The sequence below is a fragment of the Typha latifolia genome, chromosome 2, assembly GCF_019914945.1.
Source record: "Typha latifolia isolate L0001 chromosome 2, TyphaL0001v2, whole genome shotgun sequence".
Lineage (NCBI taxonomy): Eukaryota > Viridiplantae > Streptophyta > Magnoliopsida > Poales > Typhaceae > Typha > Typha latifolia.
The window spans coordinates 16308957-16335962 of NC_133087.1; the positions used below are offsets into that span (position 1 = coordinate 16308957).

General features: G+C 37.2%; 5 protein-coding genes across 9 annotated transcripts; 1 reads left to right on the forward strand and 4 right to left on the reverse strand.

Annotated features, from left to right (window-relative positions):
* Positions 1-869: 869 nt before the first annotated feature.
* LOC140780904 (cytokinin dehydrogenase 3-like) lies at positions 870-7269 on the reverse strand. The gene is made up of 5 exons (XM_073126609.1): positions 3170-7269; positions 2938-3065; positions 2577-2837; positions 2234-2496; positions 870-1428 (listed from the first exon to the last, which is right to left on the reverse strand). Exons 1-5 carry the CDS (start codon positions 3747-3749, stop codon positions 1074-1076), a joined length of 1587 nt encoding a protein of 528 aa, XP_072982710.1. The 5' UTR covers positions 3750-7269; the 3' UTR covers positions 870-1073.
* A 4892-nt stretch (positions 7270-12161) lies between these two features.
* Positions 12162-14603, forward strand: LOC140782298 (large ribosomal subunit protein uL23). The gene is made up of 4 exons (XM_073128791.1): positions 12162-12279; positions 13057-13098; positions 13845-14208; positions 14301-14603. The coding sequence occupies exons 2-4, from the start codon at positions 13080-13082 to the stop codon at positions 14383-14385; spliced, it is 468 nt and encodes a 155-aa protein (XP_072984892.1). The 5' UTR covers positions 12162-12279; positions 13057-13079; the 3' UTR covers positions 14386-14603.
* Positions 14604-15154: 551 nt separating this feature from the next.
* LOC140782449 (IAA-amino acid hydrolase ILR1-like 5) lies at positions 15155-18863 on the reverse strand. 5 transcript variants are annotated; one of them, XM_073129010.1, is made up of 7 exons: positions 18426-18863; positions 18191-18316; positions 17236-17550; positions 16999-17127; positions 16592-16769; positions 15532-15994; positions 15155-15449 (listed from the first exon to the last, which is right to left on the reverse strand). In XM_073129010.1, exons 1-6 carry the CDS (start codon positions 18846-18848, stop codon positions 15855-15857), a joined length of 1311 nt encoding a protein of 436 aa, XP_072985111.1. In that variant the 5' UTR covers positions 18849-18863; the 3' UTR covers positions 15155-15449; positions 15532-15854. The 5 variants fall into 5 exon arrangements, with proteins under 5 accessions (XP_072985111.1, XP_072985110.1, XP_072985108.1 ...); XM_073129009.1 differs by having other exon boundaries at positions 15532-16021; XM_073129007.1 differs by having other exon boundaries at positions 16394-16769.
* A 531-nt stretch (positions 18864-19394) lies between these two features.
* LOC140782451 (small ribosomal subunit protein eS17-like) lies at positions 19395-21191 on the reverse strand. The gene is made up of 2 exons (XM_073129011.1): positions 20698-21191; positions 19395-19638 (listed from the first exon to the last, which is right to left on the reverse strand). Exon 1 carries the CDS (start codon positions 21120-21122, stop codon positions 20703-20705), a length of 420 nt encoding a protein of 139 aa, XP_072985112.1. The 5' UTR covers positions 21123-21191; the 3' UTR covers positions 19395-19638; positions 20698-20702.
* A 1786-nt stretch (positions 21192-22977) lies between these two features.
* On the reverse strand, positions 22978-25678 carry LOC140782799 (probable aquaporin PIP2-2). The gene is made up of 4 exons (XM_073129576.1): positions 25075-25678; positions 23653-23948; positions 23339-23479; positions 22978-23250 (listed from the first exon to the last, which is right to left on the reverse strand). Exons 1-4 carry the CDS (start codon positions 25388-25390, stop codon positions 23137-23139), a joined length of 867 nt encoding a protein of 288 aa, XP_072985677.1. The 5' UTR covers positions 25391-25678; the 3' UTR covers positions 22978-23136.
* Between the last annotated feature and the right edge of the window lie 1328 nt (positions 25679-27006).

Below are 27006 nucleotides of genomic sequence, written 5' to 3' on the forward strand. Positions count from 1 at the left end.
TTTGGGCCCAATAATTATTTGTAGTATAGCTAGCTAGCCACCCTTGGGACCACCTTAGTGGATTAAACTCAATATGAATGCTCGACAAGGATAGAGATTGAATCCATTAACCTCCATGGACCTTGGAATTTTTAATGACCCACATATTTCTTTTCTTTAAGGATTATGGATATGTATTAAAAAAAAAGCCAATAAGGGTGTTAATGAGTTGAAGCTGTCCCTATTCCTTTAGCACGATTTTTGTAGCTTTTTTAAACTTTTTTTTTAATCAATGATATTTTTTTCAACCCAAAAAAAAAACATCTCTCACTTCTCATACAATGTTTAAAAATAAATTACAAGATTATCTTATCTTTACTTTTTCTTTCTTAATATAAAGGTCAACTAATTTCTAGAGCATTTAAGACAATGATTTTTTTTTTTAAAAAAAAAATCCAAGTATAGTTATCCTTATATAGTACAATTTAATACACAGAAATATTAAAAAAAAATTAGTTATTTCAAGTCATATTACGTCAGAGAAGATATATTGACATATAAAAAATCTGACATATATAAGTTATACTGCCTGTACACTATGTAGAATTGTCCGAATTGAAGATGCAATAGAAACTTATCACATAATTTTATTTATTTCTCTGAGCACATAAATATATTTAGGTATAATAATGTCCAAGTGTATGAAATCTAACTCTTTTGCCGGTCTCCCTATAACGGCACAAATTTTCCTGCAGTGACAAGTGGAACACGAATCTCTTTAAAAAAGATCTCATATCTACTTAGAAATCTATGCCATCTGACGTAGACATAAAGCCCAAGCAGAGGTGCACCAAATTTGAAACAAGAACAACTTGGTGTATTCATATGAAAATATATATATATATATATATATATAGAGTTTTGCTCCAATTTTATCTCCCCACCATGTACAAAATTCCAAATTCCTCTTCTTCTTTGGTCCAAAAATGTGAAAATAGGACATAGTAGTAACAGCAGGATCACAGTAACCCCCATCCCATATCCATAATTTCCAGAGTGAAAGTTTTTATAGATGCAGAGATAGAGGTTTTAGATCAAATAGAGGAGGTGGCAGAGTAGATCCTAGGGAAGATGCCTTGGCCCGGCCCAAGTATGCAATGCGGGTCGAACCGAGACTTGCGGGCCGCGAACCGATCCCACTGTTGGCCGAAGTGGTTGCGCCATTGGGCCGGGGAGGGGTGGTGGGCTAGGTATTGCTTTGCACCAATGTGCGGTCCGGTGGTGGCGGTTTCTGCCACCCGGCGGTGGCGGCGGAGGATCTCACGGAGGCAACTTCCGGAGCAATCAGACGGGTTGGCGGACCGGAGCACCCCGACGACGTACATCACCGGTTCCTCGCCGACGGTAGCCTCCTCCTTTGGTAGTACCACTGATGTGTTGGTGTCCCACCTGCAATTACATATTATGTAATTGTCAATACAATTGCCATTGCTCATTGGAGATTTGGAGGGAAAGAACAATTTGAATTGCTAAATTACTTAACAAGATGCAGGAATAGAGGTTAAAATGTGTCAATCCTTTTTCGACTGTTTTATCAATTTAATTATTAACATATCAACGTTTGATCTCCTCCTACTATTTGTCACCTCTGAGTGTTACTGATTATAAAATAATACTAAATCTACGAAAAGAGTCTCTTTCGAGTTTCTACGGATAGCTTCTCTTTCCTGATAGATGAAAGGAATAGAAAACCTTTTGGCATTGCTACTGTGATGTTTGACCTCGGTCACTGGTGCAGAACCATTTTTATTGGACCACCAGAAAGAGTGTAAATTTGGAGGCATTACATTATTATCACATCATTAAATAAGGCGATCTTATTCTCCTGCACACGAACCGACGCAGCTGCCCACCTACAACACTACTGCAACCAATAAGCATGGATTCTCTCTACTATATTCTACTTTTAGGGGGGGGAGGGGAGCCAAAGCTATGTCTCTACTCTCTGGCCTTTTGGCCTTTACTTGCACTGGAACTATATAGTACAGGCCATACTCAAAATGGAAGGAGCAATCCACTAGTGAATAAGTAGACATAAAAAATTGTATCCATAAAGTAGAACAGAAGATACCCATATTGTGAAGTAGGTAAGCTCATTATGGTAAGTTTATATATATATATATATCATGGCATAACAAGAACATGGAAGAGAAAATAAATAAACTGGTGGTTAAGTGTGAATTATTATTCTTACTTGTCTCTAAGAAGAGGGTATATGAGAATAGGGCCCTTAAAGTCATCTGGGGAGATGTTGTCCATCAGTAAGTCCTTGAACTCTGTGATCCCAGACTTGGGCACAAACACGTTGAGCCAAGGATGGGGAACGTCCCAAAGGCCTCTCCTCCTCAGGCTCATCTCTTCCATCCTCACCCTGTTGAGGAAATCAAAGTAGGAGACCTCCACACTGTATAGATGGGATGGCAGGTAGCTAATCTGCCTTGAGATGTCCTCCACAACCTGAAACAGGGGATGCCCATGAGACTTTATACCTTTTAGTTAGTCTTGGACTATGGGTAGCCGTAGGCAAGGGACTTCACCTTTTCTACATTGATGTCTTTGACATTGTAGTCATGGACAGCAAACTCTAGGCAGTAGTACAATTTGGAGTGCCCTTTTGGGCCAAACGCAGGGATGAAGTCCAGATGGGCAGGGAAGGCAATGAAGGAGCCATGGAGAGATTGCTCATTGAGAACTATGAATCCCTCAACATAGTCTACCAAGTCTGGCATTGAGACCAACAACTCTTGGTCTTTGGTGAAGGTATGGAAGTCATCATAAAAGGCCCTGACCCATTTCACCTAAGGATGTCAAACATTATCCAATGCATTAGAACACAAAGAAGAGTATGGGGTTGGAAAATAACTATTAATCAGAAAAATAGAAGCCTTTGGGATTTACCTTGTCAGGGGCTTCTTGAAGTATGATCCTTGCTTTTGTAATAATGCCAAACTGGCCTAGCCCACCAAGAACTGCATAGAAAAGGTCGGGGCTTTTGGTCGGTGAGCATGTTACAAGCTCTCCTTTTCCTACAAAACAATAGAAGGAAATCCACTCTCAAAACATAACAGAAGATAACAAGTAAAGAGTTAAATTCTTCTTCTTCTTCTTCTTCTTCTTCTTCTTCGTTTACCTGTCACCACATCTAGTTGAAGGACATTGCTGATCTGAGGACCATGTTTAAAAGTCTGGCCGCTAATTCCGCCATTGGAAAGAGTTCCACCAATGCTAAGATAGAGATAGTCAGTCCAAGACCTTGGAGCCAGCCCAAACTTCAAACTTTCCTCTAGAAGCTCAATCCAAAGAGCACCACCACTGACATCTGCATAGGAGAAGCCATTTTCTCCTTCTTCTTTCTTGTAGATTTCTATGGAGGAAACGAGGGAGTCCATTTCAACAACAATCCCATCAAGAGCTTGAGCTTGGCCATGGATGGAGTGGCCTGCTCCTCTTGCTGCAACGGTGACCTTACTAAAGGATGAAGCAGAGAGGAAGCTGAGAAGCATAGAGATGTCCCCAGGGGACTGGGGCCTCAGGACTGCAGAAGGAGAGTTGAAAAGAAGCCTTCCAAAGTCGAGCGATGAAATATTGGTGGCCTGGAGAAGGTTCAAGGGGCCAAAATCCATAGGGCTCTGGATGAACTTGTATGGAGTGCAGAGAGCTAGGAGGAGGACCAGGACATTAACTCTAGTACAGAACAGAGCAAACTCCATGGGCTCAAATGTGTTCAAATTTCTCAACCAGCAAAGAGAGACAGATGGTGATAGAACTAGATTTACTGTACTTATATTATTATAGGAAGGTGAGAAAGAGAAACAACTCTTCTAATGCAAAAAGAATTGCTTATCCTTTAGATGGTTTTCTGCCTCCACCTACAAAAACATGCAAGGACCTCTTTTACAGGGTAAATGCATAGCCCAACAGATCTGGAGAAGGATCAGAGCATGTGCATACTTATGAGTAAGAGTCTAAGAGAACACAGAGGAGAACAAGGGAAGAGAGGAAGGGACACTCTTCAAGTAAATGAAAACAGAAGCTGAGAGGAAGAAGGTGATGATGAACGAGACCAAGAAGCCTTATAGAAGGAACTGAGAGGTTTACACAGCAGAGAGGTTCGATGAAGAACAGGAGAAGAGATAAGGGGTAGCACTAAAAAAAACCCAAAAGGAGAAGCTGTCACATACCTATAGGATCCCATGTGATATGCAACTACATCTATTCTCTCTTTTAATATGCTCTCTCACCTGTACCATAGAGACCCAACTCCCTACAAAATCTATATCTTGTATACCCAGAATGAAGAGGAAATGAAACCAATCAACCACCCACAGTGTCAAGGAGAGGGAGAAAGGACAGCAGAAACAGAACTCTCCTGTGCCTTTTGCTATGGGTGTCTCTATTTATAGGATCCAGTATGGGGAAGTAAGTTAAAGTCCAGGCCCCGGGTTCAAATCGTATTTGGATTACAAATCCAGGCATGAAGGATGAAATCATGTGACCCTCATCGTCTCAATCCTCTCTCTCAAGGTTGTACAGAGAAAATCAGATGGTTATGAAGGACAGACTTCTAGTAAAGGAAAAGATCTTACTGTCTAAGTTAAACAAACTGACAGATGCATGGCATGGATGGTGCAGTAAGATAGAAGAAAGAGTCGATAGCCCCAGGAACCAAATCCTTTGCACTAACTATACTCCGCTAGTTACTGTTGTGGCCAGGAACCCCGGCCACAGTGATGATGATTGGCCACCACCCATCCAAGAGGATACCCATAGATTTTCTGGGTTGAATCTGTGAACTTTGTGCAATTGGCAAATGCCAACCCTTTTTTATTTTTCTTCTTTTTGCGTGATTGAACTTGGGCTCGTCCATAGTCTTGATACATTCCTAACAGTATTGCCAATTTTCTATTCTCTCTCTTTATTATGCTTTCTATCCTAAAGCCTTCACCTTTATGGCATCACCAACCAAGAGAATTAATTACGTTAGCCCAAACCAAGAGAAAAGGTTGGAACTTTTACTACTTGTAATTTTGGCATTTTGAAGATCTACAACTCATAAAGATGGCTAGCCATCCCTGAGTCAAGTTTGATGAGTTGGATCATTTTCAAGGAAGGACATACACAGATCTTGAAGCACCATTATTTGGGACAAAGTCATGCATGATTGAAGCTTCCAGGCAAAAAACTGTCAGCATATATGATAAGAGTGGCATAACATTTTGAAGATCTACAACTCCTAAAGATGGCTAGCCATCCCTGAGGTAAATTTTGATGAGTTGGGTCATTTTCAAGGAAAGATATAGATCTTGAAGCACCATTATTTGGGGGACTTCTACTGTTCTACACATTCATTTTGGATAAAGCCATGATTCAGTGAAGCTTCCGGGCTAAAAACATTTTGGAGCTTGTCAGCCTATATAATATGTGGTCTAAATCATGACAAGCTATAAATATTTTGCCTATCATATCTATAGCTGATATATGTTGCATTTAAGACAAAATGGGTTGTCTTAGAAACACATAGGAAATCTTACCCTGGAAAAGTACGAGACAGTTAGTAACGTTGCTTAATATACTATTTTTTTAGTCAGGGATCGAGTGAAATCAACCGTAAATATATCCCGCAGAACGAATTGCAGGATACTCCTCAATATAATATCACATCACATAATAATATATATTAGAAATTTGTTAAAAATATAGTACTTAATTGGATATAATAATAAAATTATATTTATAATCCAATATTTACACTAAAAAAAATAAAAATCAACTTAAAAAGTAGAAATGCTAATAATTTAATTTCCATGAAAATAAGTACAATTTTTTTTTAATACACGAATAAGTTCAAAAGTGTAATATAATAAACTAATAATTTTTCAAAATAAATATTTTATTCAAGGATAAAATAATATATTTACTATGTAAAATATTTTAATATTATTAGTAATCTCATATTTTATAAGATAAAATCAAATACATATTTTCTATATACAGTACAATTTTTTTATTGTCTACTATAAAATATGATAATATTTAAAAGTGTTGTTCTTACAAGCACTAATATGTAGAATCAAATGTAGAAAGTATAAATATTAAAAAGCCAATATATTATAGAACTAAAATATATTCAAATTAGAATAGTATTTTTTATTGCTTAAATAACAAATTATAATGCAATCACACCTCTCTTCTTTATAATAATGAAACATATACTAATTTGCTCTAAAATATTATTAAATGTATGAAAGTTTTGATATTTTAATATTCTTAATGATATATTATTTTAAGATAAAACATATTTATATATGGAAAAAAGGCATAAATGTAGAATATACAATTTATAAGGTTTTAACGTTATCCATGAAAATTTCAATATAAATTGTTTATTTGATTCATTTATTAACCAAACAACAAACAAAATCACTGGTACATGTATAAGCGAATTAGCTTATTCATTTGATTCATTATGACCCAACCTAATTCAGACATCTAAACAGACACATAATTTAACAAATATAATTCTGAAGATATCCATGCTTAAGCATCAACCTCAAAATTATACCCTTTTTTTTTTCAAAAATCTAGGGGACAAGTACTTTGAACCGAACCCAAAATATCTCAAGATATCAATACTGAACCTATTTAAATTCATTGATTCCATTCTAAAATAATAATTCTTCTCTCATCTGGCATCAAGCTGGAATAAAAAGGAACAAAAGTAGGAAGAACAGTAAATACATGAAATTGCAGTAAGAAGTTCATCATCACTGAAACAAATCAGTTTGGATCAAAAACTTCATTTAGGAAAGCAGAAGTGTTGGTAATGGAGAAATTACAGTGAATTGTGGTAAATCCAGATATTTTTTTTAACGTTTTTCAAATATGAAATGATGCAATCAAATATTTAAATCTCAGTGGAACACTCAAAAAATCTGCAGACTGAAATTATCAAATTAGGACATCTATTCGGAATAAGAATCTTTGAGGATTAGTTAGATCACAATCTTAGGATAAAGACATTTTAGTCAAAAGATAGAAATTGCAGACGTTCTGTCAATGTTCCTTTCAAAATGACAACAGGAAATGACGGATTATTCTCGATAAAATGCTGAGAAAAAGAAAGTCCAAAATGCGACAGAGATGGCTTTCTGCTATAAAATGAATAATGTGATGACAATGTGCAAAAAAAGAAAGGACAAAAAATGGCTTCTCTAAACATATCATAATATATTCTAAATATATTAGAATATATTACTGAATTGCAATGTGACTATAATATAATTACTGAAAAAATGGCTAAAATGTTTTGATATTATATCAATCTGTGATGGTATCTATATTCAAATGATAACGAATTAAGTTACAATATTTTTTTGGCCATGAATTATGAAGTTATTTATGATATGATAATATAACAATTGTAAAATTAAATTACAATTCTATGTAACTTTAAACTGATTTTCTATTTGTATCCAAAACTCAAATATCACAACTAAATACCATCTCATCCCATATTTTTTATTCGAGCACTTATATATATATATATTTTATAACCGAACACCAAATAGAAAATTAGAATATATTTTTTTAGAATAAGTCTTATTATTATTCCGAACTTAGTTTTTTTTTTCTTATCGCGCAATCCAAGGGCCTTAGTGAGAAACCATCTAAGATGCCTTACTTTAAAGTGACTGACAGAGTACACATTGTGATCCCAATATAGATTTGATCTTACATATTCTGATCACTTTCATATTGTTCTCTCCACCACAACCAAGCCATCGGGAGACCAAGGACTTACCCTACGAGAAACAGAGGTGGGCCACTAGATTTTCTTTAGATCTCCTCCTCTTTTCTTGCACTTCGAAAGACAATAAGCCTTAATAGTCCATTTCACCATCTGTGAAGAAAGAGCAGGCATACCCTTTTGGAACTACTCAAAAGTGGGAGGATCAGAATAGCTGGGGGCCAGGGAGATTTGAACTTTAATAGCTCAATACACAAAAGCCACCCAAATGGTTGTTATTAGCAAGATGGTGGTCCTCACCTGCTGGTATTAAACACCATCTTCATCTCCATCATTTCACATTAACATTTAAACCAAAAGCCTCCCTTGATTAGTTTCAATAGGCATCTCATCTTTTTGCAAGTTGTAGTTGCACAGGGGATAAGTTTACACTGAAGGTCTGCTGAAAAAAAGAGTAGGTATTGTGAAAAAAGAAGAAGAAAGTCTCTTTTATGTGACATGCCATTTTGCATTTGCTTTCAAGCAAGGTGATCAGCTTTGCTCGTAGGTTAGATATTCATGCTGATAAGATTATTCAACCTAATGTCCCACTCTATTAGAATCTATCCAACAGGATAAGATTATTCAAATGATTGTGTCGACATCTGCCTGCCCAAAATTTGGAGTAAAATTGAAAAGTATAATCATAATATAGCATCATAGAGTTCTAGTGAGTGTTCCTACAAATCAACTTATTACGTACGTCAAAGTTTGAGGGTAACTACGTTTTGAAGCATAAAATTCATTAATTGTGGAGTTTCCAAATCTTTCACTCATGAACACATGCATCTATGGACGCATGTCTGCATGGTGGGGTGTATAGCTCTTACAAATGAAAAACAGAAGATGACTATGTTGTCAACGAACAGTCATCTGTTACAAGAGCCATGTTGATTAGGAAGTAGACGGTCTTATCTCTACGCTACTATATTAGAGTATTTATTGTTTTAATCTACCACAGCCTTCAAAGGAGCTAGCCAACATCAACCTAGAAAATGAATTAGCTTCGAATCATGTTTCCCCCTTCAATCATTACTTAATCTAATTGTCTTTACTCTGCAATCTTCTACTTGCAGCATTTGTAAAAGACTTTCAAAATCACCTCCCTCTCTCTTGTGATTACATAAAGAGCAGAACAATGAGTCTGTGGACTTGTTGCATTGACACCGATCCAACTTCATAGATGATCCTTATTCAATGATGTGATTGCACATACTCTGCAATAAACTGAAGAATTTTTGTCTCATTAATTTTCTTCCTCTAATGATTCTTTCATAATTCTCCAAAAATTCCTTTCTCTCTCATCCATGAAATATTTTACTATCTTTGCATGTGTTATGAATGCATATATGAGAGAGAGAGAGAGAGAGAGAGAGAGAGAGAGAGAGAGAGGGCCCTCAAGACTAAAATCTCTGTAGAATAGTCCATGAGAAGAAATTCTATTATTGCCAAGGGAGCACTCATTCCCCCACTTGCTTCGTGAAAACAAGACATATGTGCAGCATTTAATTAGATGCTGCTGTCCTCTCTTATTGCTTTCCTTTATTCACGATGTTGGTTGAGATCTTATATCAGCTTAGTTGTCTAGATTGCCTCTATATGTTCCTTTATATTCTCTTCTGGACTCTTCCTGGCTTGCTATTTTGGCCTTGTTATCCCCTTGCCAACATGTTGATGTGAAGGAGCTCCTGAAACATGGAGATTGTATTTCCCAAATTCCAACTTTCTTCCTGTGTTTTGTCCTTTAAGACCCATGAAAATTCATATGATTCCTATCTCCTTTTTAACCTCAAAAGTGTAGTCTTCTATGTACTGTTCTATTATGTAATGTAGGCCAGGATTAGAGTAACACTCAAATCATACTAGCGGAGCATTCTACAGATGTTCAGCTAAAAGATAAGACCTATACATATGTAATTTTAAGTATACTTTTGCAGTTTGGATTTCTCTGTTTTATAGATGAATTATTAACCTTCTCCAACAACCAAAATGTGTGCACTCTGCAGACTTGAGTTCAAGTTGAAATACGTCAAGTGTCATTCATTATACTTCGTTACAACACACAGATCTAGACACGACAATTACTGTTTACAGTGAGTAAAAGTTTCTGATAAAATTGTCGATCTAGAAGACTGCATCATTTATTATGAAGGTTTGCCACAACACCATCCTAGTGGAGTGGTTGAGTCATAGAAACAGCCTCTATTAATAGAGGTAAGACTGCATATCTAGCACCCTCTTCACTCATTCTCGGAATCTAAACCAATCTGCTCTCCATTTTCATTGTTCAATTGTAAGCAAACTAAAATGCACACTAATTTTCAAACTGAACAAAGAATGTAAATCCTAACCAAGTTATTTTATTTGCCATTTGGCACTTATGAACACTTGATTGACAGTGAGTGCTCACATTTGCTTCAGTGGTTGAGTCTGTCTAATGATCACGATAGAGTACCAAAAGAAAAGAAAAGAAAAGAAAAGAAAAGCTATAGAGAAAAGATTGCCAATTATAACAGCTTACTCAGACTAGACCTATCTTAGAAGTCTATAAGTCTAAGGTGCTGAGGTTGAGAGACACATGAGATGTCAGTGCCATCAACTCTCTGGTGGGTAGATGCAAATCTTTCAGCAGATACCAACAGGATCTTTCCTTGGCCCAACAAGTAGTGAAAACTTGTCTTGTATATGTTCCATTCATGCATCCACAGGTATTCATTTGTTTGGATCTCAACATCCATGGGTCCTCTTGCAGTAAACATTTGCACTACTTCTTAGATTGCCCATATCTCACATATATGGAGTATTAGAGGCTTAAATTCAAAGCTTATCTCATACCTAGTGGTACTGAAATCAATACATAACATTACAACTGATGCTGCCACTTTGAAGACAGAAATTTCATCAGCTGTGTGTCTCAAGTTCCAAACTTATTCGTGCTTTCTTTGCACAAAGATTACATGTGGCATCTATGGACTACTTACATTGTTTCTAGAGATATCAGAGAAGGCCAAGTGCATGTCTTTTATGACACAAAAGCAAATCACTTATTATGTTTCCTGCTGACATGGGTGAGATTATCCATGTAGCCAGTGCTGAATATGTTCATTACTTCTCAGAGAATTTATCAGAGTCCCGCTTGGATTACTAACTACGATTCATACTATCTTACAACTATTGAAATCTTTCAGTGGGGCCTCATTAAATTCGCTGAGATTCGTCTCGTTTGTTCAGGAGTCCAAATAAATCGCAGATAAAATCTTCAGCAACCTTTATAGAATATTAGAATCTCTCCACAATTTCTCAAAACAATTGTATTTATTATAATGAAGATTCCCGTCTGATAAGTTATGCTATGCTTGGCATATCCATTCTCACTCATTTTGCTCCAGGAACTTCTCCCATTTGCTTATTTGAAACTTGAATCTATTCCTTTTCCTTCCCAACTACTAAGTTTTAGTGTTGATCTGTGAATGCAATGTCACTTGATGACTTAATCCAAATCCCCACAAAGGCTTGCTTTTACTTTTCCATCTTCCCCAATCGAATCAATATATTCCTAGCAAAAGTTTAAACCTTTTTTTTTTTTGGTTATTACTAGACAAGCACTAGAAATAACAGTCCATTCCTGCATCAAAGCTTTCAAGGCCATTGTACTAGGTTTCTATCATCAAACTTATGTACCTCTAATCTAGTCGACGATATGAAGAATAGCTTGATCATGGAAGTAATCATGTCAGACTTCGCATTATTTTCTTGTAAAAGTAAATAAAAGAACAGTGTATGATCCACAAACAAAGTAGGTTTAGCACTAAAGAATTTTACGAGAGAAAATAGAACAATCAAAAGATTTAGTAATGAAAGTAAAAGGAGAAAGCATCAATCCTCATTACCTCGGCAAGACAACGGTGACCGATTCCGGAAGGCGTTGGAATTTTTTTGTTTTGGGAGATTTTGGCCTCTCACTTCCAATTCAGGGATTGATAACAAGAAAAGATATAGAAAAAAATTACAATTAGACTCCTAAACTCTCACCCTTTTTTACATACAACCCTCCTCCTATTAGATTTTTCGTTGACTTCTACGTTCATAAATTTTCCACCGTAATTATAAATATAAATGTACTTTGATGGCATAAAATAAGTTCAGAGGTATATAAAATATAATGATAATTCCAGGGTCTAAATGTAATTATCTCATAAACTTGATATGATAGTGATATAGCTATTGTGGCTCATTATGGAATCCCGGCCTGGCCTGGCCCAAGCCCATCCAGGGCCAATTTCATCATTTAACATACTTGGAGAATTCTGTGATCCGAAGATCAGAGACCGTTGATCAGGAATTGGGCGGACGAGATTCATTCTTGGATTTGCTTTTCTATCTGCGCAACAGTCAGAAGCTAGGGTTTTGGGTAGCGAGCACGAAGGGGAGAGTTGTTGTTCTCCGCTGAAACGGTCAGTCGTTAAACCCTAACCCTAGTTTTCGTGGTGAAATCAAACTCGTATTATAGATTATAGTTTTCAGTATGTTTAATGTGATGTGATAGAGCTTGTTGGCATTTTCGTGGTGAAATGCATCGTTTGCATTTCATTTTTTTTTACGTGGGCAGTGTTAAAGTTATCGCTTTTATCTGGAACAAAGTCGAAAGAAATCTTGTTAGGTGTACCAAAATTTCGTTTTTAGGTAGCAATTGCATGCTGTTTGGAGTTTGAAAAATGATATGTGAAGCTTTCTGGGGGGAAAAAGTGTCTTTTTTTTCACGGGAAAATCCATTTTAGGCAGCATTTTTTCTTTCAATTAAAAGGAATTATTAGCTTTTGTAAGGGGTTCCGATATACTACTCTCTTTTAAGTGTTCTTATACTTAAGAGTTATTACCTACAATGAGATATTCGAATTTACTTCTCTCTAAACTGATTCATAATAATAATCCAACTATTGACCTTCTTTGGACAAGAGCAAGCTAGTCTTTGTAGTCATAGTAGACATTGAAATCCATATATTACCTCAAATAGGTGCTGGGTGTGATTGTTCTAATATATGAATCTGTTTTGCAAATTTATATATGTGCACTGTAACTAATAGTAAAACAAATGTGGTTTTGATCTTGTGGGATCTTCAGCTTGAAGGTAAGTGGTTTCTTGACTGTTTGATCTCTCTAGTTTGTTGATATGTCTTACCAGTAGTTTCCCGCTTGTTTGGATCGCAAGGCTGACACTCTCGTTAATGCAGGTTAAGTGAATCTACTTTTCGAGATGGCCCCACCTGCTAAAGGTAAGACCCATTCCTGAAACTGAATTAAGATCTAAGTTTAGTGCTTAAAATAGAGTTGAATAGCTGAACAAGCATGTTTCTATTCTGCATGTGGGTAAAGTTTTCTTGTTGAAGCTTTTGTATCATAGAATTTGAATAAACTATATTGCATTTCCCAAGCTAATTTAAACATGACTTGGTATGGAGAAAGTTCATTTTCCAGGCTGAAATTACGGGGCTTATTTTATAGCCCATTGTATATGGAACTTTGTTCTCGAGAGCTACAAAAAATTATAGTAAAATATAATTTTATGTCGTCATAATCGGATCTTTTGGATTGAATAATTGATATTTACTGATTTAAAACTCTTATATACATTTAAACTTATGCAATTTGTTTAAATATTTACTAATTCCCATGCTTGAAGTAAATCCAGTTTCACAGTGGCCCAACTGTGTTAGTCTCTTGTGCAAATGGACATACAAGTGCAAGGTTGGCTATAGCTATTATATTTGCCAATGGTCTCTTTGTGTATTTGTTTGTGTTCTAGTGCACTAATTAACTTTTGGTTGATTCACAAGATTCATTTGTTATGCATGATCTTTTCATTTGCTCCATTATTCTTAATACTCCTATCTTTGGGGTCTCCATGGTTTGTAGAAGTGGCTCCATTACATGCGATGGCTAAGACAAATTTTGGTCCTGTATGTTATTGAGATTCCTGATTTGTCTTTTTTGTTTATCTTATGCTATTACTATCAAGCAGTTACGACCAAGAAGCCTGATGGCAAAGCACAAGCTCTCAAGGTCGCTAAGGCTGTGAAGTCAGGGGCTTCAGCCCTCAAAAAGAAGGCCAAGAAGATCCGTACGTCTGTGACTTTCCACAGGCCAAAGACCTTGAAGAAAGACAGAAATCCTAAATATCCCAGAATCAGCGCACCTCCCAGGGACAAGCTAGATCATTATCAGATTCTCAAATATCCCCTGACTACTGAATCAGCCATGAAGAAGATTGAAGACAACAACACCCTTGTATTTATTGTGGACATTCGAGCTGACAAGAAGAAGATTAAGGCAGCCGTGAAGAAGATGTATGACATCCAGGCAAAGAAGGTGAACACCCTAATCAGGTTAGTGTTACCATCTTTTCTTTATCTTGGTTTTGTACTTTGAGATAATTGATTGGTGCCTTTCTTGATGGCTTTATTGTTGCTTGTTTTAGGCCTGACGGCACAAAGAAGGCCTTTGTGAGATTGACCCCGGATTTTGATGCTCTTGATGTTGCAAACAAAATTGGAATCATCTAGTCTATTTTGCTAGAGTCTGGCTTTGTAACTGAATGGCAATTTTAGTTTTTGTAATTCAGATGATAAACTTAAAACTTTTGTTGGTGACTCACACCCTAGCCTCCTTGTAGGATATGATCTGTTAGTGAAATGTACTATGGCAATATGGCATTTATCCTTTTGTGCTGTCACAAATTATAATCAAGAAGTATTTATATGCTGAGGCAATTAAAGTCTTACCTTTGCTATTAAGTGGGATCATTAACGTTATGCATTCCATTCCGAGGCCAAATGGAGATCCATATATATATATATATATATATATATATATATATATATATATTTAAACCAACAACACCGTGAAGGATGTATTGAAGGACCATAAAATATTTCCTAAAAATCGACTAATACATGCAATACAATCTTTTTTTTAAGAATATTACCAAATTACAATCAGCATTATACTTTTATTATTAAGTGCATATATAGTCACAATGTTTCGGCACAATATACTTTACTTCACTAAAATTTTCTTGTCTACCAAATTGAGATTGATTCTTTTGTTTTTAATATATGAATGAATTATTACAGCACTGTTTCATCTCTCATCTCTGTAATTATACAGTTTTATGTGATACGAATACTTAGCATATCCAGGATAAAAGGAGTATGGAAAGATTGCATTTCTGAAAGAACCAAGAAAGAAGTAAAAACAAACAAGCCACTGCATTCTTTAGGCTCTGAGCAAAACCTGATACTATAGTTTAGGTCCTTGCTTTCTTTCAGGGCATTTCCTTACAAAAATCGACAATTTTATTAAGATTTTGTGCTAGGAACTGATTAATCTGCAAGTAGACAACTGAAGTGTATCAGTAAAAGGAAGAGCCTTTTACCATTACTAATCCCTGCTGCTTCTATCTTGTTTTATTTTACTTTCCCCGTAAAATATTTCTTCCTTAATTTGGATGAAATCAAACAATTCAAAGCTGTCAAATTCTAGCAAAAATCTCATTAAGAGTTGTAACAATGTTATCATAGTATTCTTGTACTCGAACTTCGTCTTGGTCTCTTGCTGCATAATCTAGCTGCAATTGTAGAAAATTAAAGTCAAAACTCAATAGAAATTTTCGTGATGTACACAAAGATAGTGTGGAGTAATGAACTTACATTCGAGACATTGTTGAAGAGATGGGAGTAGAGCTTCCTTAGCTGCGGCCTCTGACTCCCTGATTTCGCCTGAATTAATGTGTACAGATCTTGCTTAAGGTACGGCGAGCTCTCCCGCAGTGCAAGCTGCAACTCTCGCCATGACTTTGAATCTATAAGAGATTTTATCTCGAGAAGATCTTGGGCATGAGATTTTACCACAGTGTTGGCTTCTTCCGGCGTCTGGTCTGGAACAGTGACTCTGAGATCAAAAGAGGAAGCAATGTTTGAAGTGAAGAACAGTTCTTGAAGCAAGAAAGCTGAAGCAGCAGCAGCAGTTGTAGCTAGTTTTCTTCTGTTGATTTGCTTATGGAGATTTTGTGTAATGTGGTCTGATATGGAAGAGCTCCTGGGAGTGGAAGTGAAGCTTGGAGGTTTTGTGGAGCAAAATTGCAATGCCATTGTTGAAGCCATCGCTCCTTGCCTGAAATCAATGAATGGTCCTGAATGGCTGTAACATGTGAAGCCAAGTAATACTGGATAAGGTATCTTCTCTAGAATGGAAAGTCTTCTTTTTATTGGCTAGTGTCAAGGTGAGGACAAGAGACCACTCCAGAAGATATTTCTGGTCTACAATTGCTAACAGTTTCATACTGCAATTATTGATATTCTAATGAGCAACAAGCTATACTGTTTATATATAAGGTGTCATCCTTCAGAGAATAGAAGAATAGATTATTACAAGCTGTTAGCTCTTTCATGCAAGCATTAGAACCAAACAAAGCATATCTAAGACATACAGCTTAGACTTCCAGAAGACCAGAATATATACATGATGTTTAAGCAATCAGTTAATCTATATGATGAGAAGGTACAGCCTTACTATGATCAAAATTATCGTGCTCATTAAGATACATTTCTGCAATTGCAGTATGCAGTGCTGCTCCAATTGGAAGAACATCTTCATCAATGAAAAAGTACGGGGAGTGTGCAGGGTGGATTGAACCAATTTTCTCATTTCTTATCCCAATACCAAATATTACACCAGGAATCAATTGTTGATAGAAGGCAAAATCTTCACCTGCCATTATTTTGTTACCCATCGCCACCATATCTGTACCAAGCAGGAATTTGCCTACACTCTGTACATAATGATGCAACTTTTCATCATTCATGACCGCAGGATACATCGGGTAATCCTCTTGTTTCATACTGACCACTGCTTTACACCTATGTACAGCTGCTTGACCTTTTACTACCTGATAAAACATGCATTTATATGAGTAAGGACACAGAGAACAAATTGTAGATATGTGCATGAAATAGTTCTTTAGCTCTGCATGACAACCAAGTATGTTGCTAAATGCTGCAACTATTGTCATATTGATAGAATTGTTAAATAGTTTAGAAATCATATTAGTCATATTCCAAATAAGGATATCTTCAAAGTGATTGAATGCAATAAAATTTAATCAAGTAATGACTAACCTCTTCCACCCTTCTCTGTAGCCTGAGTAGGTTTTCAGTAGTAAGACTTCTTAAAGTTCCTCCAAATTCGACAATTGAAGGCGTAACGTCATATCCTTCTCCACCCTTGACATAGGTAACAGAAAGTACCTTCCAGAAATTAAAAAGACAATTAAGATCAAACGTCCTTGAAGTGACAAGAGACAAAGATAACACAGATAACAAAATGTTCGGAGGTTCATGGAAACAAAACCATACTTGGCTGTGAAGGGGGTCATCTTCTCTAGAGATGAGCTGTTGCAATGCTAGAATGGCAAATGATGTAGCAACTATCGGATCAATGGTAAAATGTGGAGTTGCAGCTTCCGCACCTTTGCCTTCTATTTTCACTTCAAAGAAACATACGGCAGCCTGTGTGTTACCTGGAAGGGATACTACTGTACCTGTGGGCATTTGATAATCAATATGCATGCCAAAGATTGCTTCCACACCATCAAGAGCACCATCTTTTATCATATGAGATGCACCTGCACCACCTTCCTCTGCTGGTTGGAAAAGCAGTCTTACAGTACCCTGCAACACAAAACATATAGCAGCACACATGAATGTTCGCGGAGCTACTTGCCTCCAAGGTTTTATAATAAAACGTCAAAATCATTGATATTGATGTTAAAGACATAAACTTAGCTTGAAAAACAAGTTGAGGTACATCTCACTATTGCAACATCAACAGGAGAGGGGGGGATTCCAGAGCAAGCTCTAGGAAACGAGTTATTTATGTAGGATTTGAGCAAATAACTCATCATCCTAATGTAAGTAGGTATCGTGATATTCATCCAATTGCTCTTTTCCAAGAATATTAAGTAACAAACAGAAAACAGAAAAGGAGAAGGAAGAAAGGACAAAGGTGGAAGACCGGAAAGACCTCATTCATGCCTTAGCCTAGGATAATGCAATTTTTCATCATAATGAAATAATATAATGATCATTGCACAAATTCAACTTAAGTTACAATGGGAAAAGAGAGATCCTCATATTTCAGATCATAATTCACAAACTGAAGTTAAAATGCTTGAGAATACGATCTAGTTTCGGAGAATTATCTCACACAGAACAGTTACCAAGTAGGAGAAAGAAAAAAAAAATGAACTAGTATGAACACACAAGAGAATGTAACTTTAAGCTAGATATTTATAGACGCACTACCCACTACCTTAAGCCGGTCCTTCCTTTGGTTGAGCAATTTCGCGGCTCCGAGGAGCATCGTGACATGCGCGTCGTGCCCGCATCCATGCATCGCCCCATCTACTTTACTCTTGTGCTCCCATTCCACAAGTTCCTGAAACCCGCGACCGAAAAGATCAAATCTTTCCACCAAAATCGCAACCAAACTCACAGATCCTCCAAAACCCATCTCCCAAAGTAACTAATTCACAGAGGGGACGCACCTGGAGAGGAAGGGCGTCCATGTCGGCGCGGAGGGCGACGAAGGGGGCATCGCCGGACCCGACCTCGGCGACGACGCCGGTGCCGGCGAATGGGAAGGAATAAGGAACGCCGAGGAGGTCGAGCTGCGCGCGGATTAGAGCGCTGGTGTTGTGCTCTTGGAAGCGGAGCTCTGGGTGCTCGTGGAGATTGCGGCGGATGGAGAGTAGCCAATCTTTATCATCCGCCGCTACTTGAAGGAGCTGCGACGCGTAGAGAGCATCGTGGCGGAGGAAGGGAAGAGAAGAAGAGGAGCGAGGGAGAGAGAGGAGTAGAAGGTTACAGAGCAAGAAGAGGGAGCGATGGCGGATAGGATAGGAGTTCCTCACCATCAGCACGCTTAGACGGGTGACTGGTCCGAGGACTACTTTGGGAAAGTATCCCATTTACTCCGGAGAATTTATAAGTTCTCTCAGTTCTTTTGCATTTCACCACCTACATTGTGGTCATATTGCACAAAGCCTCCCAACTTTCATATATTTCCCTTATTTGTTCTTTTTCTCGATCATCACATTGTTGTCGTGCTCTTAATCCCGTGTAGAAAATGCAAACGTTGAAACCTGGCACATGGAAATCGCAAACCATATTTGACTTTATGAAGGATTCGAAGAACTTTCTTTCCAGTGGTTATGTGATTTTATGATTGTTTTTTTGTGAACCTTGGAAGTGGATAGAGTCGGAACTTATAGTTTTATCATCATTTTTTAGTTATTTGGAATCATCCTAATTTCTAGATTTCATCCGCAACTCCACCAGATGGTGATACCAACAGCAGGGATTTTGGAAGTTCAAATGTCCAATTCTGAAAGAAAGTTCAGAGACGAACACAGGATTCTGCTCAGTGATAACAGAAATTTTACCTCAAATATGGAAGAAACTAGTGGAAATGGATGAAGATGAAAACATATATAATGATCATAAAACAAGTGCAGTGAGAATAGAATCTGATAGATTCATAATATTTGGAAGCTCCCATCACACAAGGAGAGAAGGTCGAAGATGCATTAACACAACCAGAGGAGTAAGTTACACTTATTCGCTACATGGCGGAACTAAACTTTGTTGGCCTAGTAAGACTATATCAAATTAAGGATCCAGCACTAACAAAAAAAAAAAAAAAGAAGAAAATGTTCTCAGAGGCAGCTGCAATATGCCGGCAGCATGGTATCGCATAACCTGCATAGGCAATAGGTTGGGGCATAAATGAATCAATGATTAATACATATAAATATAGCTCCTATTGATTCAATAGATGGCATGTAAGTAAGTAAAACAATAACTTTTGAAAGTTTATAAGTGCAAGGAGAAGTAATTTTTGCAGTAATATCTCATTGTTCAACAAAGATGATGTTCCAATTGAGACAATACAACAAAGAAGTTCTAGAAAAAGCTAGTAGCAAATTAGTAAACCACTATGACCTGACGAGCAATTAAAACAGAAACTTCAATGAGCTTAATCACTGAGCGGTACTAGATTTGCTAAACAAAATATTTAGATAGCTAGCCATCACATTCTATGCATAACTCGCTCTAACAAGTTATATTACATCGAACATTTAAATTATACAAAATGCAGTCAGAAATGCATTATGTAAGAGAAACTACAGAACTCAACAGAAATAAAGAATAAATTGAAAGAGAAAGACATGGCAGTCCAATGTAAACAGTCTTTGACAGTTCACCACATATAAGGCTTTATTTCCCAAATGGATTTTCAATGTGAAAAACATAATCTACGACACAAGAAAGTTCGAAGAAGTACAATTCGATGTCAAGTAAAACAGTACAAAAAATAAACATAATCTGAATCTTCAAGTAATAAAAAGCATCACAAAACATAATCTATTCACATATTTTACGATCTTAAATCCAAATCTTATAGATCAATTGCTCTTCTTTCCAGCGGCAAAGGATTTAGATTGACACATCATAGAGATATCGTAATAAGCCCAGTAACAGTCTGCATAAATACAGGAAAGATGCACATCAAAATAAATGACATTACTCCAAACAGTTAAGTTACAATTTTTAGAAGATGATCACAGTTTCACCGTAAACTAATTTACACGCAAATCAATCTGTAATTGCACTATTCAGCATGTCACAAACATCGAAAGCACTCAATTTTCAAACAACCGTCAATATTGAATCGCAATAAAAAAAGAAATTATACTTGTAAGGACCTAGATTGCAACATTAATAAGCCATATACGAAGAAAAGATATAGATTGTAACCTAAATTAACGACGTCCGCCGAAGGCAGCGCGCCCGGCAAAGACCGGGACGGCGGGTGCATCAGCCTGCTTTTCAACTCCAGGCAGATCCGCCATCCCAAGCGCGGCGAGCATATCGATCGTCTCCTTGTCGACCTCAATGTGATCAACCCTAAGAGCGGACTCGTCGGGGACGAAGTCCATGCGGCGCTCGCGCTCCTCTTCCTGCAGCTTTAGCGAGATGCCCCGCACGGGGCCGCGCTGGATGCGGCGCATGAGGTGGGTGGAGAAACCGGCGATCTTGTTCCGGAGGCGCTTCGAGGGGATGATGGCGACCTCCTCGAGGATCTTCTTGTTCGTGTGGAAGTCGAGGGTCATGCGCGAGTAGTACCGCTCGATCACTTGGCGGGAGGACTTCTTCACCGTCTTCGTGCGAACTCGACCCATGGTTGGCAATGGCCGTGGGTTGACCTCGGCGCGCGGCGGGCGGCTAGGGTTTTAAATATGAGGGGATTTAGCAAGACGAGGGAGATCCGCGTGGTTAAGGCTTGTGTGATTGGCCGATCGCAATCATCATCTCAGCCGTCCATTGTGATTGTACGGTTCAGGCCCAAAGTTTGATGAGGCCAACCCATCACTATTTATTTAAGGCCCTTTATAACTGAGCCCATTTAATATATATTTTACTTAAGAGAAAATGGAGTTTAATTAAATTGTTCGAATTTTTTTTTCAAGTAAGAAGTAAAAAAGAAGTGAATCTAATTTTACATAAAGATTTCACTTATTTATTTATTTATTTTATAATTAAATATCAAAATTTACATAAAATTTCTAAATTAACTATTTTTTCCCTCACAACCTCTCTACACTATCTTATCGGCTAATCCAATTAAAAATTTTCTCTACTTTTTTTTTAAGGAAAATGTTCTCATCTATATCTTAATAGCATTAAGAACATTTCTTTGTATCGAATTGCATTTTCCATTCAGGCTAAAACATCGAAGAAAATTAATGTTTTTTATTTTTAAGACTCATTTCCTTCCATATTAATTTGTAAAAGGAAAAAAAAAATAAAGAATAACTTTTTATTACATAAATAATTCTTCGCGGCAATGCAAACAGAAGAAACTTTATCTACATTCATATTGATCATTTCTTTCCACTCGTCAATGCAAAGTTATAAACCTTCTTCCTCTTCGCCATCGAACGCTGCGATGATCGCAAAGTTACTGTAAGCATTTCGATAGTCATGCAAAAGAGAGAACTTTAAGAAGAAGGTCAGGTCAGGTTGGTTAATTCACCTCCGCAGCAAAAGCAACAGCAGCAGCAAGAGAGGAGGAGGAGGAGATCGCGGGAGAAGTCGACGAATCCAGCTAGTTTACTCGGAGGCGAATCCGGTTGGCGACCAGTGGAGGAGGAGAGAAGAGGTGGGTGGTTGGTGCTCTCGTGGCTTCCTTTGCCGGCGGTCACGATATCCCAGTCGAGATGCTTGAGCACGTAGTTGTCTATGAACGTCTCCCTCAGCTTTAACGAAGGCCATATTTGCATCTCTCTCTCTCTCTCTCTCTCTCTCTAATCCTTGGATAAAGGAGTCTTATCGGAGGAGGCCTGGATAAGATTATAAGAATGGCTTTCTTTTGGCGTCGAGGAGACGAGAATGGGAAGCGTGAAGAGGGGATGCACGTTGGGGGAACTCATAGTTTTTTTTTAAATAATAAAAATTTTAAAATATTATAATTGTCAATGTATTCTTTAAAATATTAATAATTTACTCTTTTAGAATTGTCATTATAATTAATCTCATATAAAGTAAGATATATTTTGTTGCTAAATATTAAATTGTTTCTTAAACTACTTTTAATAACTTATACAAGTGTAAAATAGTTATTATGATATTTTGGGAGAATGCAATGCAAATACCTATAAGTTTTACTTTAAAAAAAAAGTTAATAACTTAGACTTGTCCTTTGCGTTTATTATTCTTCGCACCCTGTTTTTGGATCTTTATCTTTTAGCTGATTGTTTGAAAACAACCCTTTTTAGTCTCTAATATGTATCAAATTAAAAAAAAAAAAAAAAAATATATATATATATATATATATATTATGTATTTTATATAGTTAAGTTGATCGTTGTTAAGTTAAATATTATTTTCTCGAGTATTTTTTTCACGCAATAAAATCACATAACTCAGTCGATGATATTAACCTCAACTGAATTATTTTAACATAGTATTAGAGCTAATTATTTAAATATAAATTATTAAAAGATCATTAGTCATGATCTGGATCCAACTCCCAGATTGGAGATACGAAATTGGCAATATGTATAATAATGACAGGATACATATATAATATAAGAGGGTACATCAATATGCAGCCATTCTTATGCATATCTTACACTTAGAAATCTTCCATTATTTAACTGCTAACAGCTCGTGATGGAAGAAGACGAAGAAGGATCATGCGTTGCTCCGGAAGGACCCCAAAGCCTTGGCAGCACTAGCTCTCAGGACATACTCGTGGTAGGCGGCGGCGATGATGGCGCCGATGAAGGGCCCCACCCAGAACATCCACTGTAACATTATACAAGTAGACATTTTAAGAAGTATCAAATAACTCAAGAGAGATTGTTGAAGAGTTTTTATCAAATACTATATATACCTGATCATCCCAAGCCTTGTCTGTGTTATAGATAACGGCGGCTCCGAAGCTCCTCGCTGGATTGATGCCCGTTCCGGTGATCGGAATCGTGGCCAAGTGAACCATGAACACTGCGAAGCCAATCGGGAGGGGAGCCAACACCTAACCAGAGAGAGAGAGAGAGAGAGAGAGAGAGAGAGAGAGAGAGAGAGAGAGAGAGAGATCGATTTCAAAGTCAATCTAAAGCCAATCGACTTTATAAGAGTAATGGATTTAAAATAAAAAAAAACCAGAGCAACAGTTAAAAACTTCATAAATAAAATATAAAAGATTACCGGGACATGGGAGTCTCGTGCATTGCGCTTCGAGTCGGTGGCGGAGAAGACAGTGTAGACGAGGACGAAGGTGCCGATGATCTCGGCGGCGAGGCCAGTGCCCTTGGAGTAGCCGGCGGCGAGCTCGTTAGCGCCGCCGCCGTAGCGGACGTAGTAGGCCTTTTGGAAGCCTTTGACGAGGCCAACGCCGCAGACTGCCCCGAGGCATTGGGCCACCATGTAGAGCAACGCCCGGGCCAATGAGACCCTCCGTGCCACGAACAACCCAAAGGTCACTGCTGGGTTAATATGACCTCCTGTATACATACACATATACGTCGATGAAATAAAAACTTAACACGTACCCCCCTTAAGCTATTTAATTATAACAAAATTTGCATATAATTAATTTGCGATTTATGCCCAATATTTTTATTATTTCCAAATCAAGCTATATGTGCACAAAAAAAAAACACACTTGTTAGATCTCTTAATTAGATTTAACTAAACTAATTATATCGATGTTAGTCTAATCTAATTCGATATATTTTCTATACTTATTCGTTAAATTTTTACAAATAATAAAAATATAAGCTAAATTTATTAAAAAGCAGTGTGTCATATATAAGTTTTTCTTAAATATATTAGTAATACTCATTCACTAATATTTCATTAGAATATTCAGATGTAAATCATCTTAAAATTTTACTTATATTAATATATGGATAAAAATGTCTCTATTTTCTTTTCAAATCCTTTAATTTTCTTCTTTAATGGCCCGATAACTTCTCGCAGTATTATACTTCAAGAAGAATCTTCTCTAATTCCTTTAAACCCACTTTTTAACAGGAGAGGAGAAAAAAAGAAGAAGTTAGTCAACATTTTAACATTTCTAACAGAAAAAACTTAGTAATACAATCATATAATTCAAAGATTACATGTGTCCATTTTTTTTTCTTAAGAAAATAAAAATAATAATAGTTAAAGGGGTCAGAATATAAAAAGTACTGATATATCACGAACTATAACTCACTATTATAAGTCACCAATGAAGAATAAAAAAATATATAAAGAAGTTTATCAAAAACACCTCCCACTAGTTTTATTAACAAAAAAAATATATATATATATATATATATATATATTATATAGATAAATTAAAATAATTAAGTTAAAAATAGAAGGAAAGAAAATTGGAAGGTCAAATAAGAGTATTCAAAATATTCTATTTTTTTATTTTTAAGTAATTTGCCGATTGTTAGGTGAATGAACTCTTAGCGTTTTTAAGACAATTAAATTAAAATGTCGGGAATAATTAAAGAGAAAAGTCGGGTGTTTTTGATAAATTTTTCAGTGAAATCTCTTACGAGCCATTAAGAAGTTGGAGAGGCGCACGTTAAGGGAGAGGGAGAGGGAGAGGGAGAGGGAGAGGAGTCGTCCAACCTGAGATACCAGCAGTGCAGTAGACTAGGATAAAGATCATGCCCCCGAAGGCCCAAGCTATCCCGAGGATCCCGACACCGCCGCAGGACGCATCGGTGTTGTTACCGCTGGGGTCGGACTGGCGCTTGTACCCGATCACCGTGGCCACGGTTATGTACAGAAACAGCAGCGTCGCAACGAACTCCGCGATCACCGCCCGGTACAGCGACCACTTGCTCAGCTCCTCCAACCCGACGAGAGGCGCCGGCGGCGGGTCCACGTAGTCCTTCGCGGTGAACGCACCCCCATCCCTTACTCCCTCCACGTCCTTCGCCATCTTTTTTTGCAAGAAACCCCTTGGGAAAAAAAGTCGAAACTTGAGAATGGGTTCTTCTTCTTCTTCTTCTTCGGCCTCGGCCCCTGTGGAGTTGGAAAGAAGCAGAGGAGGTATTTATGGGGGGCTGTTGGAGAAAGCGGAGACAAGAGAGTGGGGCTGTGGTTTAATTTTAGTTAATTAGAGGGGAAGTTTGTTAATTGTTTCGTTTTTAGAGGTGGGCCTAATTTGCCGCCCAGAACCGACTAAAGCCTCACCATTAGATCATCTCAGAGCTGGCTTTTATGGGCCAACAACTACTCATAGACTACTTCTATGATTAGAAGTGTTTTTAACTTCACTGTTAAGCGTAAGAGCTCTCTCTACTAGGGTTTTTTTTAGTAAGTTGTGATATATATCAGTATCGACTATTGAGCATCCATTTAATCCCAATATGTCCTTAATTATTTTTTTTTTAAAAAGAAATTAGATGCGACCGATATAAAGGTCAAAACACAAAGGTCACCCCACGAGGATAACTTTTTTTTAGTTCTTCAAATCATTTGGGGTGCAATTCGCACGCCGCACACCTGTCATTGGCACTCAAAGATGCGACCAATATAACATCCGGTGGTCGGCGCCACGTGGAGTGGCAGGGCCTAATGATGACAAGAAAAAAGACTTGACGTTGATGTGACTTCTCGACGGCCTCGTGATTAGTGCCAATGAGCTGATCGGCTGAGACGAGCAGAGGCCCACACCAGAGATGCGACCACGTCATTAGTCGGTGTCAGATCCCAGAGACGGTTTCGAAGTGGCGTCGCTTGTTTGGGTCTCCTTTGGTCTCCGAGGTGAATAGTTATATTGATAAAAATAATAATAGTTTAGAAGAACTCTATAAATCCCTCCCTTGTTGAGATGAACTATTTCATTTTCATGGTTGGAATCTTATATTATATATCCCACTATTTGCAAATCACTAGAGTTAGGGTAAGATAAGTGCTATTAAAGTGGACATTTTTTTTCAAAGTCACTCTCAAATCATTTGCAAAGTTGGCCCATTTTTATAAGTTGATGGGCCAAGCCTTTGCTCTATCAGGCATTGTCCAGGTTTGAATGTCACAATAATTATTTGGATAAGATGGTTTTTTTTATCTTTGTTTCTCTATTACTTTTTTGACAAATGACCACCTCTTTTGAGTATATTTTGAAAATAATTACAAATGTAACAATAAACATAAACTAAATTTCAGTATGAATATTGACTTAAATTCAGACATTATTAAGTTTTCACTTCTTTTAAGAAAGTCCACAGAGTAATTACATTATCATGCAATGATTTTCTCATTAATATTAAGTCAAAGTCAACCAATTTAAGAGGAGGAACTATTTATTTAGCTTTTACTGAATGCAGGATGTAATTACTACTGGAAATGAACAATTATCCTAAGACGAGAGCCTGGAGGTAAAGTTTTGATTGGATTCCACAAGAAGATGTGCAAAGATATTGGACACATACATTTAGCACTATAAAATGAAGACCAAATGAGTTGTAGTTAGTAACCCTAGGGCCAAATGCAGCACTACATTGAGTGCATAGGCCAAACTTTTGGACCAAGCTTTTATTGGGTGGGCCACCC